This window comes from Syngnathus typhle, linkage group LG7 (assembly GCF_033458585.1).
Source record: "Syngnathus typhle isolate RoL2023-S1 ecotype Sweden linkage group LG7, RoL_Styp_1.0, whole genome shotgun sequence".
NCBI lineage: Eukaryota > Metazoa > Chordata > Actinopteri > Syngnathiformes > Syngnathidae > Syngnathus > Syngnathus typhle.
In genome coordinates this window covers 1,613,305-1,631,616 of record NC_083744.1, presented here as the reverse complement: position 1 = coordinate 1,631,616, position 18,312 = coordinate 1,613,305, and the positions used below count along the sequence as shown (strand labels likewise).

The 18,312-nt window shown below is 44.9% G+C and overlaps 1 protein-coding gene across 11 annotated transcripts in view; it reads left to right on the top strand.

Annotated features, from left to right (window-relative positions):
• The first annotated feature begins 8,670 nt into the window (after positions 1–8,670).
• chmp1a (charged multivesicular body protein 1A) overlaps positions 8,671–18,312 on the top strand; it is a 46,707-nt gene continuing 37,065 nt past the window's right edge. For 2 of the 11 annotated variants that reach the window (XM_061283815.1, XM_061283809.1), the window contains exons 1-6: positions 8,682–8,840; positions 12,545–12,661; positions 12,759–12,916; positions 13,034–13,400; positions 14,049–14,085; positions 15,066–15,085. In XM_061283815.1, coding sequence (XP_061139799.1) covers positions 13,248–13,400; positions 14,049–14,085; positions 15,066–15,085 — 210 coding nt within the window. In that variant the 5' untranslated portion in view covers positions 8,682–8,840; positions 12,545–12,661; positions 12,759–12,916; positions 13,034–13,247. Of the gene's footprint in view, positions 8,841–12,544; positions 12,699–12,758; positions 12,917–13,033; positions 13,401–14,048; positions 14,086–14,168; positions 14,269–15,065; positions 15,086–18,312 lie in introns of all 11 variants that reach the window. The other 9 variants (XM_061283819.1, XM_061283816.1, XM_061283814.1 and 6 more) reach the window with 9 other exon arrangements.

The following is an 18,312-nucleotide window of genomic DNA, read 5'->3' as shown; positions in this document are numbered from 1 at the left end:
TTTGTTGAATACATAAATAACCCCAAGAAAATCATTGCGCTGACTAGTGCCATCATCAGGTCAAATCTTTAAATTAGAATTAATTAATGCTGATGTTTACACACAAACCTTCTCAAATTTATTTCTCAACATTAATGACCACAAGTCTGGTTTTGGTGGTGATGGAATATGACCTCTGCATATGACTTTTTATTATTTGTTTTTTTTCAATTTTATTGTGACTAGTTACTGTAACATATCACTCACCACTCTTTTGTTATACTGGCTTGGGACATCCGGGTTTATTCTTTATTATCAATTTCCCTAACATTGTAACCTTCCTTTTGAGCAGTTCCTCACCCAGGGCATAAGATGTGAAAAAGATTATCACAGGTCATGTTATGCCCATGCAGTCCTTCAGCCATATCTAGCACAAACCTTGTGGCTTTAGTATTTCAGGTGCTTCGCCGGGAAATCTACCCGTGTACACCTGCATATTATAGGCAAAGCTGCATCACATGCTGCCCATATTTTGATGCTGGTTTACTAGGGATATGTACTGTATATTGTCGGAAGGAAAGCGCCCACGAAACGCAACTAAGCACTCATCAACAGTCACTTTGGGGCCCGGATTATAAAGCAGGGGTAAATGCAGCAAATTTGTCACATTCTCGTCGGCCCTGCCTTGTTTGTTTGTCATTGAAGCGTATGACACGGGACAAAACATGGAATGTCTTCAGAGACAGAGGCTGGAGAAGGAAGTATTTCTCTTCCAGTCTGAGCATTCCTTTTGATTTGTAAACCCCTGTCAAAATTAGCAAGCCAATGTAGGCTTCCACGTCAACTAAATCAAAATCAGGGTCCTCCTCAACACAGTCCTGTCTCAGAGACAATCTCGTATACGTCACTTACACTGTCACAGAGCTGTTCCATAACCTCTTGACAGTAAAAGATTTTTCTAGACCACATTTTCAGAGACAGGCAGATGATAGCAGTATACCCAATTAGGAATGATTTAGATAGAGGACTGCCATGCAAGCTTCTACCTATGTTTACGCCACCCTGATTTTGTATTAACTACCAATATCCTTGTGGAATACCCCACCCTCCACAGTGTGACAAATAAGTTCTACTGAGTACAGTACAGACACGTTGCTGTCTGCAGATAGGTTGATATTGCAAATGAGAATCTGTTTTCAATCCCACTACCAGAAAAGTTAAAGATTAAAATAACAATAAATTAAATACATCCGTCCATCAATTTTCTGAACCGCTTAGTCCCCACGGGGAGCCTATCCCAGCCGTCATCGGGCAGTAGGCGGGGGACACCATGAACCGGTTGTCAGCCAATTGCAGGGCACACAGAGACCAACAACCATCCGCACTCGCACTTAGGGGCAATTCAGAGTGCTCAATCGGCCTACCAAGCATGTTTTTGGGATGTGGGAGGAAACCGGAGTGCCCGGAGAAAACCTACGCGAGGCCGGGGAGAACATGCAAACTCCACACAGGGAGGGCCGGAGGTGGAATCGAACCCGCACCCTCCTAACTGTGAGGCGCACGTGCTACCCAGTGTGCCACCGAGCCGCCTAGTAGTTTTTCAGTGAAATATTATTTTAATGCTGTTAATAAATGCATTTGTTTCCAAAAAGCATTTTTTGAATATCCATGCTTTACTTCCCTACTAAAGGCAAAAAACATTTATGCAATGACCTTTACATGTCGTTTGTATTACTTTCCACCAGGGCTGTGGACTCGGTCGGATTTTTGCACCAAGTCCGAGTCCGGCCTCTTGACCACGAGTCCGAGTCCGGCTGTCCATTTTTTCTGTTAATTCATGTGACTGCTTAGTCTTTATTCAAGGCTAATTTAGATCAAAATCTAAATAATTACAACAGTTCTGTGGTGGCTTTGTCTTTATTAAACATATAAACGAATACAATAAACAGACACGTACTTTCAAGTTTTAATCACACCATTATAGCTCAGACATTTATCTAAACACAAATAATTAGTGACGACCCCACAACTATCGAAACTAGGGGTGTAACGATTCATCGATACACATCGATTAATCGATATAATGCTCTACGATTTGTTGGCATCGATGCTAAACGTAAACATCGATCTATATCGCCGGTTTTTGACCTCAGACATTAGACACGACTTTATTTTGAAATCCAGTTCATTGTTGCTTGCTTCCTCTTTCCGGGAGCAGTGCGCGGCGTGTTGTGTTGTGAGCAGAGCAGGCACGTGAAAGGGGAGCCGACAACTACGCGGCTCCTGGGCTGGTGCTATGGCTAGTGTCCAAGAAAACGAGGAAATTCGCTCCACTTTGGGCTTCAAGTCATTCGTTTGGAAGCACTTTGGATTCCAAAGAAAAGATGGCTCAACAGACAATTAAAAGTTTTTGTAATTAAATAGTTCAGTAATGCACTTTAAAGTTAATGGTATTACAAAAAAGAAAGAATATTCCTTTTTCTTTACTTATATGAGAAAAATATAGGAATTTGATAAAGTTCAGTGTTAAAAGAAGCACTTTGTATACTACAATACTCTTGTAATTTCCTAAATAAAGAGTTTGCAGTACCTTGTTGATTTTGCGTATGAATAGTTATAAATCAGGATATTGCTCTATATCGATCGTAGAGCACTATATCGTGATGTATCCTGAATGAATCACAGCAGGCTTTAAGATATCGGCAAATATCGTATTGTGATTCTTTGTATCGATATGATATCGTATCGTTACAAAACCCGCGATTTACACCTCTAATCGAAACACATCAATGATATAAGCTGGGTGTCAGGTTTATTTCAATGACTGAATAACTATTAAGAGAAGAGCAACAGCAAACAAACCACAAGTGAGACAGAATTAAGTCTTTTCTCGCGAGGAGAACGATAGAGAGAGGAAACTCGGTTACAATCTCCATCAATTCTGAGTTCTCCCTCCACGTGCTCCTCTATTTAATGTTTTGGTTGCCCTGGTTACAGAGGCGTTGCTACACTAAAGGGAGGGGAGATTGTGTCTGTAGCAACGTTGATTAGCTAAGGAATGTAGTGTGGTGTGAATTAGCACTTCATTGTCGGCCCGTGACCCCCGCAGAGTTTGTCCATCTGTTCTTCTCCAGTTGTTGGCCGAGTAGTCAGCGAGTGAGATCAGACAACTTCAATTGCCGCTTTCCTGTGGAACAATGCAACTGAACCTTGGCTAGACTTTATCTACTTAGTAAATTAACATGCAATAACAATGAGTAACTTGTCCTAAACACTAAAACAAATGTTAAGTAAATGTAAGGTAACTGGTATGCAGAAGAGAAAACCTTTGACCTCAAGTAAAAACATAGCAAGGGAAGTTTTACGACATTGTGTAGGATGCAACAAACTAACTTATTTATTACTGGTTATATACATTCCAACCTAATCCTACGATCAAGATAGTTAGGAAACCCTGACTTTAATGGTCACTTGGAGGTTCATCTGGGGTGCAAGACAGCAATGAGGCATGTTGTCTAACAAAGTGGTCTTTGTTAGAAAGGAACTGTCCTTCTGTGGTACATCATAAAAACAGCAAAGCCAAACAGCAAGTATATATTGCAGTAATATTGCGGTAAAGCATTGATTAGAGAACGCATGATAACATATATATACATTTTTCTAACACTGGGTGACATAATCGTCCTTGACATTAGTACATAATGTAAACATTAGCCTAAGTGCAACTCAACGTGGCCGCATTGATCGTAACTTATGCTCCGTTTCCCCCCCAAATCTAGAGGCAAAACATTGTTCTCTCGCTGCTCCCGGGTTCTTCCATCTTGGCTGCGCGCGGGGCATTGTGGGTCTTGTACGTGCACGCACGCAGGCAGGCAGGCGCGGGCGCGCACGCAACAACTAAATTTGTCTTCATAACAAGCAAGCAGGGCTGTGGACAGTATTCCTACGCGCATTCTCAGCAGCATGATGAAAATAAAATTCAATAACGTCACTGCGGCATATTTTAACGAACTCCACTTCATATTATGGCTTTTTAGCCCGTGCAATGTTCCAAGCCAGTTGAAACAATGCAAGTGTGACAGTCTCTGAGTGCTTCGTAATTTTTTTGAAAAACTGTACCTATTTTTCTGCCTGACTTTTCAAAGTCTCCAAACTTGTGCTTGCGAAATTCAGTCCCTTTTGCAAAGTCCTTATCGATATTGGCATGAAGTGAGCTAAAGTGACGCTGACCATTTGAAGCTTTTGAATGCGCCAATGACGTCCGACATATCAGGCAGAATGGCTTGCCATAGCGTTCAACAAAAAACAACTTTAACTCTGTTAAAAACGTCCTGTGTTCATCGTCATATATTCGTTTAGCTGTGCATTTTTTCCTTGCCATTTTGGCAAGCGTCTTGTCAGCTTTTCTGGACCTAATGGGCCCCCGTAGTCACAGTCGCCATTCATTAAAAAGCCAGCTGTCAGGAGTGAGGTGAGCCAGGGCGACCAAATGCAGCTTGGACTAGGATTTATTGAAGGGAAAGGGAGTGGGAAGGGAGTCAGGTGGGGAAACGAAGACACAAACGGGATAGAGACTCACGGCCAGCAAACAGACAGAAGTCTTCTTGGACACTTGGATACTTGGACACTTGGAAACTTGGACAAGGATAAAATTCTGACCGTGAGCCTCCAGACAGACCGTGGAAAACCAAACGACAGGAACACTGGGCGCGGACAGGGACGGATCACAACAGTAGACACCGACAGGGAGAAATACACGGGCAGGGCTTAAATACACAGGGTAACAAGAGGAACCAGGTGACAGACATTAGGGTAACGAAAGGGGTGTGGCCGAGGGAAGTGCAGGCAGCCCGTGCTCTGGCACGGTTGTGACAGTACGCCCCCCACAAGGGACGGCTCCCGACGTCCCACAAAGAAAACAAACCCCCACGTGGCAAGCGGGGGGGCTGCGCACCAGTCCAAACGACCCCACTGGTCTGTGGCAAAGTCCGAACCAGCAGCAGCAAAGTCTTACCCACACATAGCGGCCACTCGGGGAAACAGAACTGCACTCAGCGGAGGTCAGGGGCCCAGGGACGCGCAATCGGCAGGAACTTGGGGAACAGAACTGCACTCAGCGGAGGTCAGGGGCCCAGGGCCACACTCGCGGCACACACTGGGGGCCTGACGCGCAATCGGCAGCGACTTTGGGGAACATGAACCGCACTCGAGCGGCGACTTGGGGGACATGAACCGCACTCGGGCGGCGACTTGGGGAACCGATGGCGTCGCAGATGGGGCTTGGCTCGGCTTGGCTCGGCTTGGCTCGGCTTGGCTCGGCTTGGCTCGGCTTGGCTCGGCTTGGCTCGGCTTGGCTCGGCTTGGCTCGGCTTGGCTCGGCTTGGCTCGGCTTGGCTCGGCTTGGCTCGGCTTGGCTCGGCTTGGCTCGGCTTGGCTCGGCTTGGCTCGGCTTGGCTCGGCTTGGCTCGGCTGTGGCTTCGCTCGGCTGTGGCTTCGCTCGGCTGTGGATTCGCTCGGCTGTGGCTTCGCTCGGCTGTGGCTTCGCTCGGCTGTGGCTTCGCTCGGCTGTGGCTTGGGCTGTGGCTTGGGCTGTGGCTTGGGCTGTGGCTTGGGCTGTGGCTTGGGCTGTGGCTTGGGCTGTGGCTTGGGCTGTGGCTTGGGCTGTGGCTTGGGCTGTGGCTTGGCTGTGGCTTGGCTGTGGCCCGGCTGTGGCCCGGCTGTGGCTTGGCATGGCTTCGGCTTGACTTTGGCTTTGGCAACGGAAGCTGGTGGTAGAGGGGGGTCCAAGCGCTGGTCGCTGTGTTGGTCGGTGTCTTCTGTCAGGAGTGAGGTGAGCCAGGGCGACCAAATGCAGCTTGGACTAGGATTTATTGAAGGGAAAGGGAGTGGGAAGGGAGTCAGGTGGGGAAACGAAGACACAAACGGGATAGAGACTCACGGCCAGCAAACAGACAGAAGTCTTCTTGGACACTTGGATACTTGGACACTTGGAAACTTGGACAAGGATAAAATTCTGACCGTGAGCCTCCAGACAGACCGTGGAAAACCAAACGACAGGAACACTGGGCGCGGACAGGGACGGATCACAACAGTAGACACCGACAGGGAGAAATACACGGGCAGGGCTTAAATACACAGGGTAACAAGAGGAACCAGGTGACAGACATTAGGGTAACGAAAGGGGTGTGGCCGAGGGAAGTGCAGGCAGCCCGTGCTCTGGCACGGTTGTGACACCAGCAAAACCAATCGCTCTGTTTGTCCCTCCTCCTTTGCGGGATTTCCTCTCACGCGCATGCGCGTTTGACCAAAAACCATATTGAACTCAAGCGAAGCAAATACACACGAAAAATAAACACAAATGTTTATTTTCTTTATTGTCGGACTCGGTGGACTCGGTCAAAATCAGCACCGAGTCCGGCAAAAATGACCGAGTTCGAGTCCCCGAGTCCGAGTCCACAGCCCTGCTTTCCACAAACACTACATCCATCTGCTCCTGGTTCAGCCCCCAGTCAAAATTTAGAAGCCAATTCGGCCCGCAAGTCAAAAGGTTTGCCCACCCCTGCTCTAGAGGGTGATGGAAAATCTAAACAAGGGGTGGGAGAAAGGGTCGTATATGCAATATTATCACTTGCAGTCAGAGCTCTCTGTAGTGGATGGATTTCTGCTCGGAGGCAACAGGATTGTGGTGCCCACAGCCATGCGAAGAGAAATACTCACCAGGAATCACGAAGGGCACCTGGGTGCAGAAAAATCCAAAAGAGCACGTGAGGTTCTCTACTGGCCAAATATGAACATTGACAGGTTGGTTAGTGAGTGTGCTACATGCCAGGAGTATCAGTACAAGCAAACAAAGGAGCCCCTTATTTCCACCGAGCTACCGTCACACCCATGGGAGAAGGTTGCAACTGACTTATTTCAATATGTGGGCAAGGACTATTTGCCAGTAATAGATTACTATTCAAACTATCCTGAAATATATCTATTACCCAGCATCACATCTAGAGCTGTGATAACACAATTGAAGACAATCTTTTCCAGGCAGGGGATCCTGCTAACTCTGGTTTCAGACAATGGCCCTGCCTATGCTAGTCATGAGTTTCAGAGATTTGTTTCGGAATACGAGTTCAATCATGTGACCTCCAGTCCTCTTTATCCACAGTCTAACGCAGTGCTTCTCAAATAGTGGGGCGTGACAACTCCGAGATGACGCACCAGCCCGTTCAGCTGCGCAGGTCTGAGCGGACCAGAAAGCCTGTGGTTAAACTTGACTTGTAGAGATGGACTACTAAGAATAACAATCACTGACTCTTGGGGGGTGAGTAGTTTTCATAATTCACTTGCAGATGTATTCTTAAATGATATGCAGATGTTTTGAATACTCAGTTTACTTCGCTTGTTTCATATACCTATTATTGTGGGTTCTTTTCCGGGGGAAGATGTACTTATAGCAGTAACTGTCGTAAAAAGAGACAGTTGACGGTCTGCCGTAAAGTGTACCACCAGAGCATTGAAGGACACAAAAGAGAACATACTTATAACGATTACGTGTGAGACGTCTTTGTTACATTAAAAAACAATATATCCAGACCGGTTCGAAAGCGGGTACGGGTGTGGCCTGAGGGTGCCTCTGATGCGCTTCGTGACTGCTTTGGCTCTACTGACTGGGACATGTTTAGGAGGGCTGCCACATGCGGACAGACATTGAGGAGTATACTGACTCTGTTTCCTTCTACATCGGGAAGTGCATCGATGATGTGACTCACTCAAAATCCATCGTCACTCGGGCTAACCGGAAGCCATGGCTGACGGGGGCTGGCTTCAGGCTGCTGAGGGCCAGGGACAAAGCCTTTAGAGCGGGGGATGAGGCTGGCTTGAGGACTGCGAGGGCCGACCTGTCCCGGGGCATCAAAGAAGCAAAGAGGGCGTTCTCTTGCAAAATTATCGCCCACTTCAGGGACGCACGGAGCCTTTGGCAGGCCATTCAGACCATCACGGACAACAAGCCCGCACTGCAGAGCTGTGAAGGGGACGCCAGGAGACGCAACATATTCACTGACTGATCCGTTGATGCACAGGAAGGCAGTTCACTCATTGACTCGTTAGCGAACGGGAAAGCCAGGTGTTGGGTTATTTGTGCTCTCATAGTATTATTATATATGTCAGTGTGTTATTTGTTCGGTGTCTTATGCCGTATTTTGTGTGGACTGCAGTGACGTGACGTTTTTCTCTTTTATGTACTGTGGACACTTTATGTTGGCTTCTACCTTGTTTTCGGTAACGGGAAGTAGGAAGTGAATAGAAGGAAGCGCGCCAAGAAGCACAGGTGTTGAGATGAGAGTGAGCGAGGAACGATAAAGAAGTAAATACCAAACGCCACCATCGTGTCGTGTTGTGTCGGAGAGAAAATGGACTACGAAGCTGCAAACCCAACACCAGGATTCGTTCCCTCACTGATCCGTTCTAGCGGTGAACTGGAAATGCGAATGACTCAGTGACTCGTTCACTCAAAGATTCGTTCGTTGGTGAACGGGAAATGCAATTCACGACTCGTTCGTGAACAGGAAGTTACGTCAATTTCTTCTTCGTTTTGTTTTACGGCGAGGTGGCACCAGCTTCAATGGACATTATCGACACCTACTGGTTGAAGTTATATGAACGGAAAAAATCACTTCCTAAAGTGATTCGTTCACTCCTGTTCACTGAAAAGAGACGTTCCTTTTGAACGAATCGTTCACTCACGAGCCAACACTCCTAAAAACGGGTAAAAAAACAAAAACGGCTTTTGGAGGGCGCAGCCTGTGAATTTGGACTCAGTTTGTCAAGCAAAACAAAGGCGGAAATTGTACATCTCGACATGGACGGTAGGTTATTTAACAGACGTCCTAACCATACCAGCAACACAAATGTTTTGTTGCACATAATATATTACTTTCTTTAGCTTGCTAGCGCGGACAGACGGTTAGCAAATACGTCGTGTTAGCATTAATTTCCCGAGTGTCTTGTTTCAAATAATGACAGTGAGGCAAATGCTGCACCCAGGTTTTTTGACCCAAGATATGCTTTATAAGTAGCCAAGGTCCCGAAATCTACTCAGACAAGTGATTTCCAACCTGCGGTCACTAACCTCATAACACTTTATCTTGTTGTTAAATAAACCAGTAGAGATTAGATCCCTCTCCTTTCTCGTCTCACATATGCACACACAATTGAATTGGTAATCTGATGACGGTCAATAACTATAACTGACCTTAACTTGAACAACAACAAAAAAATAACTGTTGAAGAAAAGAGACAGTAGACGAATACCTCTCTGATTTTTTTTTTCCCAATAAATAAATCATTTCCTACTTTAGTGCTCGACCTGACACTGGGAGGAGGCAGTTTGCTTCAGGTAATCTGGAGTGTAGGAGCTGCTTGCAAAGTGCAGGCAAGCAACAAGGTGGTCATTAGTTGTCAAAGTCACTAACCTCATAACACTTTATCTTGTTGTTAAATAAACCAGTAGAGATTATATCCCTCTCCTTTCTCGTCTCACATATGCACACACAATTGAATTGGTAATCTGCATGACGGTCAATAACTATAACTGACCTTAACTTGAACAACAACAAAAAAATAACTGTTGAAGAAAAGAGACAGTAGACAAATACCTCTCTGATTTTTTATTTATTTTATTTTTTTTTATTTTCAATAAATAAATCATTTCCTACCTTAGTGCTCGACCTGACACTGGGAGGAGGCAGTTTGCTTCAGGTAATCTGGAGTGTAGGAGCTGCTTGCAAGGTGCAGGCAAGCAACAAGGTGGTCATTAGTTGTCAAATTCAAAGTCTGCTTTATTGTTAATCTCTTTACATGTCAAGACACACTAAGAAACCGAAATTACGTTTTCTCTATCCCACGGTGACGAGACATAGTACAAGATAGACATACAAGTAAACGACACAATATAAAAACAAGAAGGCACAAACAAAAAATACCGTTTTTTTCCATGTATAATGCGCCCCCATGTATAATACGCACCCTAAAAATGGCATGTTGATGCTGGAAAAAAGCCTGTACCCATGTATAATACACACCCAAATTTTGACTCCTACTTAAGTCCGTAAACGTAAAATTATTTTAGAAAAAAGATCATCTTTGGGAACAACCGGACGTTATTCTGCCGGTCAGTATCACTGCGCATGCGCTAGCAAACTCGATAGCGAAGAAATGTTTCGGATTTGTGTAGGGTACATTGTGACAGCAAACGAGCAGGTGATCGAGCAAGCGTCTGATACGAGAGCATTGTGTTCGTATGGAGCGTGTTTGAAGTGAACAGCAGAGAAGAAAGCGCATCTGTAATGGCGGCCTCTCTGAATGATAATGTAATGAAATAGCCTCACGGGTATAGCAGCTATCGTTATAGCATTAGCCATCCGCAATTTCCTATGAGCCTCAGCTCGCAATATCCCATGAGCCTCAGCAAAGTGTAAACAATCGCGTTTCTCAAACGATCTCCTATAAAATGATCAGAACTGACTAAAGTTCGATCTAACGCATTGGTACTACTTACCTATGTTTCCCTTCCATATCGATCCGTAGATTTACTCGAAACATGAACAGAGCAGCCTATTTTGACATGAAATAGCCTCGAGCGTATAGCAGCTATCGCTATAGCATTAGCCATCCGCAATTTCCTATGACCCTCAGCTCGCAATCTCCCATGAGCCTCAGCAAAGTGTAAACAATCGCGTTTCTCAAACTATCTCCTATAAAATATCAGAACTGACTAAAGTTCGATCTAACGCATTGGTACTACTTACCTATGTTTCCCTTCCATATCGATCCGTAGATTTACTCGAAACATGAACAGAGCAGCCTATTTTGACGTGAAATAGCCTCGAGCGTATAGCAGCTATCGTTATAGCATTAGCCATCCGCAAAAACCCATGACCCTCAGCTCGCAATCTCCCATGAGCCTCAGCAAAGTGTAAACAATCGCGTTTCTCAAACAATCTCCTATAAAATGATCAGAACTGACTAAAGTTCGATCTAACGCATTGGTACTACTTACCTATGTTTCCCTTCCATATCAATCTGTAGATTTACTCGAAACATGAACAGAGCAGCCTATTTTGACATGAAATGGCCTCGCGCGTATAGCAGCTATCGTTATAGCATTAGCCATCCGCAAAAACCCATGACCCTCAGCTCGCAATCTGCCATGAGCCTCAGCAAAGTGTAAACAATCGCGTTTCTCAAACGATCTCCTATAAAATGATCAGAACTGACTAAAGGTCGATCTAGCGGATTGGTACTACTTACCTATGTTTCCCTTCCATATCGATCCGTAGATTTACTCGAAACATGAACAGAGCAGCCTATTTTGACATGAAATAGCCTCGCGCGTATAGCAGCTATCGTTATAGCATTAGCCATCCGCAATTTCCTATGAGCCTCAGGTCGCAATCTCCCATGAGCCTCAGCAAAGTGTAAACAATCGCGTTTCTCAAACGATCTCCTATAAAATGATCAGAACTGACTAAAGTTCGATCTAACGCATTGGTACTACTTACCTATGTTTCCCTTCCATATCGATCCGTAGATTTACCCGAAACATTAACGGAGCAGCCTATTTTGAAATGAAATAGACTCGCGGGTACAACAGCTATTCGGTGACGCCCGCTGACTACAGTTACCGTAATGTTGGGAAGCGATGCGAACTTGTAATTTACTAGTCGTACTAAAACGTACTAAAACATTTTGGCAGAGCATTGTGTACAACCAGTATGGATCAACAAATTCATCACTTGATCCATATATAAGGCGCACCGGACTATAAGGCGCACTGTCGACTTTTGATAAAAATTTAGGTTTTTAGGTGCGCCTTATAGGGCGGAAAATCCGGTATATATTTTTTTGTACCCATGTATAATGCGCACCCCAGATTTTAGGACAATAAATTAGTTACATTTTGCGCATTATACATGGAAAAACACGGTAATAAGAGTGATGAATAAATAATAAATAAAGAGATAACACCATAAATAAGAGGAGCAAAACGGAGCCAGTGTGCATACAGCAGACAGTAAGCATAGCGCAAAAGTACAGGACGCTACGCAGAAAGGGGAAGCGAGTTCAGGATCCTAACAGCCTGGAGTATGAAGCTGTTGGTGAGTCTGGTGGTGCGGGAGCGCAGGCTCCTATACCTCTTCCCAGAGGGCAGAAGATCAAACAAAGAGTGAGCGGGGTGACTCCCATCACTCACAATCGTGGTCGCCTTGCGGGTGAGATGGGAGATGTAAATGTCTTTCAAGGAGGGGAGTGAAGCACCAATAATCTTACCAGCTGTGTGCACTATGCGCTGCAGGGCCTTCAAGTTGTAGTCAGTGCAGCTGCCAACCCAAACAGCAATACAGCTGGAGAGGACGCTCTCAATGGTGCCACGGTAAAATGTAGTCATGACGGCCGGAGGAGCGCTCGCTTGCCTGAGTTTCCGCAGGAAGTACAGGCGGCGCTGGGCCTTCTTCGCCAGTGATGCGGTGTTGGTGGACCAGGAGAGATCCTCACTGATGTGCACCCCCAGGAACCTGGTGCTGCTCACTCTCTCCACCACAGCACCGTTGATGGTCAGCGGCAGGTGTTGGGTGTGACCCTTCCGGAAGTCAACAACAATTTCCTTGGTCTTGTCGACGTTCAGAAGGTCAACCTCCAGCCTGTATTGAGTCTCGTCTCCCATGGTGATGAGACCCACCAGAGTCGTGTCGTCAGCAAACTTCACTATGCGGTTGTCGCTGTAGGTTGCAGTGCAGTCATGCGTCAGGAGGGTGAAGAGCAGCGGACTGAGCACGCAGCATTGGAGGGCCCCTGTGCTCAGCGTGATGCTGGCGGAGATTTTGTCGCCAACATGTACCACCTGTGGCCTCTGACAGAGGAAGTCCAGTAGCCAGTTCCAGAGGTAGGTACTGAGGCCCAGCTTGTCAAGTTTGCTGATGAGACGTTGCGGCACAATGGTGTTGAAGGCAGAACTGAAGTCCACAAACAGCAATCTCAAATTCGAGTCCCTTCTCTCCAGGTGGGTGAGGGCCGAGTGGAGGGCAGAGCAGATGGCATCCTCTGAGGACCGCTTGGCTCGGTACGCAAACTGGAAGGGGTCAATGGTGGGGGGGAGAACGGAACGGATGTGCTCCATGACAAGCCGCTCAAAGCACTTCATGATAATGGGCGTAAGTGCCACGGGGCGGTAGTCACTGAAGCAGGACGGAGCAGGTTTCTTCGGCACAGGTACGATGGTGGCAGCTTTGAAATACGACGGGACGATGGCCTGCTGCAGGGAAGTGTTAAAGATGTCCGTGAAGACACCCGTCAGCTCACCAGCGCAGTCCTTCAGTGCTCGACCCGGGATGTTGTCAGGGCCCGCCGCCTTACGGATGTTGATAGCGGTAAGCGCCCTCCTCACGCTGTCGGCGAAGAGGCACAGGGGCAGCTCGTGTGAAGGGGGAGTGGCCTTCAGCCATTGAGCAGACGGATGTCGCCCTCACAGCTCTGCGGCTCCGTGCGTCCCTGCTGTCCTTGAAGTGGGCGGTAATTTTGCAAGAGAACGCCCTCTTCGCTTCTTTGACATTCTTGATTTGTACTTCGACTTGATGATTTTCATGTGTGAGAAAGCAAATTCGCACAGATAAGTTGATCCAAAAAGACTTCAAGTTCATGTCAGGTTCAAGGCGCATCTGAGATTGGGATACTGTTCCACCAGCATTTTCCAGAACATCGCCTGCGCTCCAGGTTGAGCATATTGGGATTTGGCTTTTATCATTTTGCAAGGTCTGAGTCTCACACTCATTTGCACCAAATGTAAACCACAAATACCTGGTTACAGGCTCAGTGGATGCAAAGTCAGTAAAATATCTCTCAAACTCTTACAAAATGCTCTGAACAGGCTCCTGATAAACATGCAAATTGTGTCACACCTTTAACTTGACACAGTAGTTCTGCTTTCATGTGAGGTAATTTTTCAGCAGCTGTAGTTTAATTTTAAACATGTTCACTGAACTCCCCATGTTTACTACATCTTTATCATTACCCTGCAGCTCTATATTCAAGTGGTTGAGCTCGCCCGTCAGAAAGGTGAGGAAAGAAAATCTAAAAGGCACTGTTGGTCCTCTGATAATCTGAATGCTTTGAAAGGGTCAGCAACCCCATAATTTCAGGCAACAACTCTGAAAACCTGGCCAAAAATCTGCCTCTACTTAGCCGCCGAACATTTGTGTGGAGCAGCGGGTCTGTGTGGCCAGCATCCGTTTTCTCCAAGTAAGCATGGAAAAGTCTTCTGTGCAGGCTTTTTGCCCGAACTGAACACACGATCTTCATTGCAATACAGTAATCCCTTGTTTATCGCGGATAATTAGTTCCAAGACCACCCGCGATAAGTAGAAATCTACGATGTAAAAAAAATATATATATTGTTACAAAATCCATAAAAGACTTTTATGAACCTTTATCGTATTTTTAAACACTGTATTGTACTTTTAAATGTTTTTTGTATTCAAACACTTTTGCAAACATTTTAAAGTCAAACTGATTTTCATAAAAATAAATTATTTAAACAAATAAGAAATTTAAAGTTAAAAAGTTAAAGTCCCAATGATCGTCACACACACATCTGGTGGTGAAATTTGTCCTCTGCATTTAACCCATCCCTGTGTGATTTTGATCCATCCATCCCCTGGGGGAGAGGGGAGCAGTGAGCAGCAGCGGTGCCACGCTCGGGAATCATTTGGTGATCTAACCCCCAATTCCAACCCTTAATGCTGAGTGCCAAGCAGGGAGGCAATGGGTCCCGTTTTTATAGTCTTTGGTATAACCGGCCGGGGTTTGAACCCACAACCTTCCAGTCTCAGGGTGGACACTCTACCACTAGGCCACTGAGCGGAAAATAACTAAAAAAATTAAATTTGTTCTTACAATATCCGCACAAGACTTTTATGAATGATTATTAACGAGGGATCACTGAATGTTTCATGTATCAAATGAGTTAATGCCATACTGTCCTGTTTCTATGTCGCGTACATTAATAATCTAATTGATTCCAATTTGTCTTTCTGCAGATTCACTCTTCCAATTAAAGGTATGTATATAATATTTAGAATAAGCGTTAGTGTGTGTACATATATAGTATATTATATATTAGTGCTGTCAAGAGATTAAAGTATTTAAAAGTAATGAATTGCATTTTTTATTGTATAATTAGTCCACATTTTATTTACCGTATTGGCCTAAATATAAGACGACCCTGATTATAAGACAACCCCCTTTTCTTCAAAACTCAAGTTTGAAAAAATACTTTTTGAACAGCAAATTTAATTTTTATACAGAAAATGATTACATCTGAAACAAATGATTATAACAATATATTTGAGAGAAAAAGCATGTTATTTTGCCTCATTCAAAACAAGCAAAAACTGTCTATCACATCTTAATATCTGTCCATTTAAGTGCAATCACATTTGTAAATGAATGGCTTCTGGTTTTTGAAATGTAAATAAACCAATCTACTGTGATAAAACAACACAATTGCAATAACTGCATTAACCATCAAAGTGAAGTCTAACTGTAGCTGTAGTCTTGAAACAAATTTGAATAAGGAAAAACATTGCAATAAAATAATGCAAACTGCTACCGCTATTGTTGGGGAGCCTGAGGACTGTATAGGGTGTTGGCTCGGATGGTTATGCTATTTTCGCCCCGGGTGTCGGTCAGAACATAGGAGGTTCAGTTTTGATTGCTTTATTGGATTATTGACAAAAATGCAGGCAAATGGCAAAAGGGTATAGACCAGGGGTGGGCAAACTTTTTGACTCGCGGGCCGAAATGGGTTCTAAATTTGGACCGGAGGGCCGAACCAGGAGCAGATGGACGTAGTGTTTGTGTGAAGTAATATAAGCGACCTGTAAAGGTCATTGCATAAAATATTTTGGCCTTTAGTAGGTAGTAAAGCATGGATATTCCAAACAAGTTTTTTTGAAAACAAATGCATTTATTAACAGCATTAAAAAAAAAAAAAAATTCACTAAAAAAAACGCTATCAGTGATTCTCATAAAATACGGCACTGTTATTATGAATAACAGTCTCTATCACTTCAGTGCCTGCAGGTCAGATTAACGAAAGATGTTTATCTTATGAGATCACATCAAACGGCAAACATTCTGACCAAATATATCATCTTGAAGAATCGGTGAAAGCATACACCCAAATAAAGTAATCAAAACGGCAACACGGTGAGGGGTATCTGAAAATCAGAGCAGAGTTTTAACTCGCAAACACCTGGTAACAGAGGTGAGGAAACGGGAAACACTTCCTTAAAGTAAGCCTTAAGAACTTTGCAGGTTAAGATTAGTCGCAAACAGGTGGTGCATCAATGTCCTTGAGCATCCTGCATTGTTTGAGAATGAGACTGGTCGCTAGTTTCAATCCCTGCTATGTGTACAAATCATATTCAAAATGCCTCCCCTTAAATTTCAGTGGGAACAGTGTTGTTGGTCTCCCTTTTTTGCTAGTGCGTCATAGTCTGGAGTAAAATTTGTTGTGGCAATTCTTAGGAGAGATCCGAGGTGTTGGTCCGTTTACCTCGATCTGTGACGGGTTGATGTTGGCGTTCATGTGGCTGAACGTCACGTCGGGTACGTCGAGCCAAATTGGCCACTCTCTTTTAAACACTCGGCACTGTGTCCACCATGCTTTTCCTTGGGCGACTCATTTTAATGGAAGGATTCCAGGGGAAGGTTTGTGGGTGGCTTTAGCGCAAAACTGCATCTGAAAGCTCGGCGCGCGAATTACAAGAATGCTGTCGTCACAGCCCACGCTCTAAATTCGGGACTGATACAAATAGAGTGCAAGTGCGCCATGTCCGTACTACTGAGTACGTACACGCACTTGTGAGTGTGCACCGAGCTTTCTGACACGGCTTCCGGTAGTAAATGCGGAGGCGAGCGCTTCCCCATCTACTGGGGAAACGCAGTCATTGCAGGCAATACGACCCAAAAAAATGTCTAATACAATTTATTCAGGGTTGGCGGGCCGGATTAAACGGTCCCGTGGGCCGGATGTGGCCCGCGGGCCGTAGTTTGCCCACCCCTGGTATAGGCACACGTTTGGTCGTAAGGATGTGAGAGCAGGTGTGTGTAGTGTACATGGGTGAGTCTTTGGGTGTGTGAATGTGATTCTTGTGTGTGTGATTATTGTATGGTGTGTGAAGGGTGTGTGGTGTGTGTGTGTGTGCAGGTAAGTCAACGCTCAATTTCTGACGGCACACACTACTAGACGGCACACTTTACATAACTAACTGCGCGTAAGGGTTCCGCTATACCAGGGGTGGCCAACCCGCGGCTCGCGAGCCGCATGCGGCTCTTTGGCTGGTTTCATGCGGCTCTTTTACGTTCACATCAACATTTGTGTTTATTTTTCGTGCGTATTTGCTTCGCTTGAGTTCAATATGGTATTTTGGTCAAACGCGCGTGAGGTGAAATCCCGCAAAGGAGGAGGGACAAACCCATTTGAGGAGTGTCAATTTCGCTCTCAAAATGGCAAGGAAAAAATACACAGCTAAACGAATATATGCCGATGAACACAGGGCAGAGCGATTGGTTCTGCTGGCTTTTTAATGAATGGCGATTGTGATTACGGGGACCCATTAGGTCCAGAAAAGCTGACAAGATGCTAAACAAGGAAAGGAAAAAATGCACAGCTAAACGAATATGACGATGAACACAGGACGTTTTTAACAGAGTTAAAGTTGTTTTTTGTTGAACGCAATTGCAAGCCATTCTGCCTGATATGTCGGACGTCATTAGCGCATTTAAAAGCTTCAAATGTTCAGCGCCACTTCAGCTCACTTCATGCCAATATCGATAAGGACTTTGCAAAAGGGACTGAATTTCGCAAGCACAAGTTTAGACACTTTGAAAAGTCAGGCAGAAAAATAGGTACAGTTTTTCAAAAAAATTACGAAGCACTCAGAGACTGTCACACTTGCATTGTTTCAACTGGCTTGGAACATTGCACGGGCTAAAAAGCCATACAATGAAGTGGAGTTGGTTAAAAGATGCTTCAGTGACGTTATTGAAATCTTGTCTCCTGAAAACGACAAACTAAAACGAATGGTCTGTCCCGCCACACATAGTAAGTGATAAAACTTATGTTTTTGTTTGTGGAATTTGTTGAACTGAGAGTTTGTCTGTGTGAGACAATGCACACAATGTTCATTGTTGAAAATGTGGTCTGTGGTTTTAGTACTGTAGGAGTCAATTTGTCATTATCATGTTGGTGCGTGACATAATAATGTCGCACACTAAATT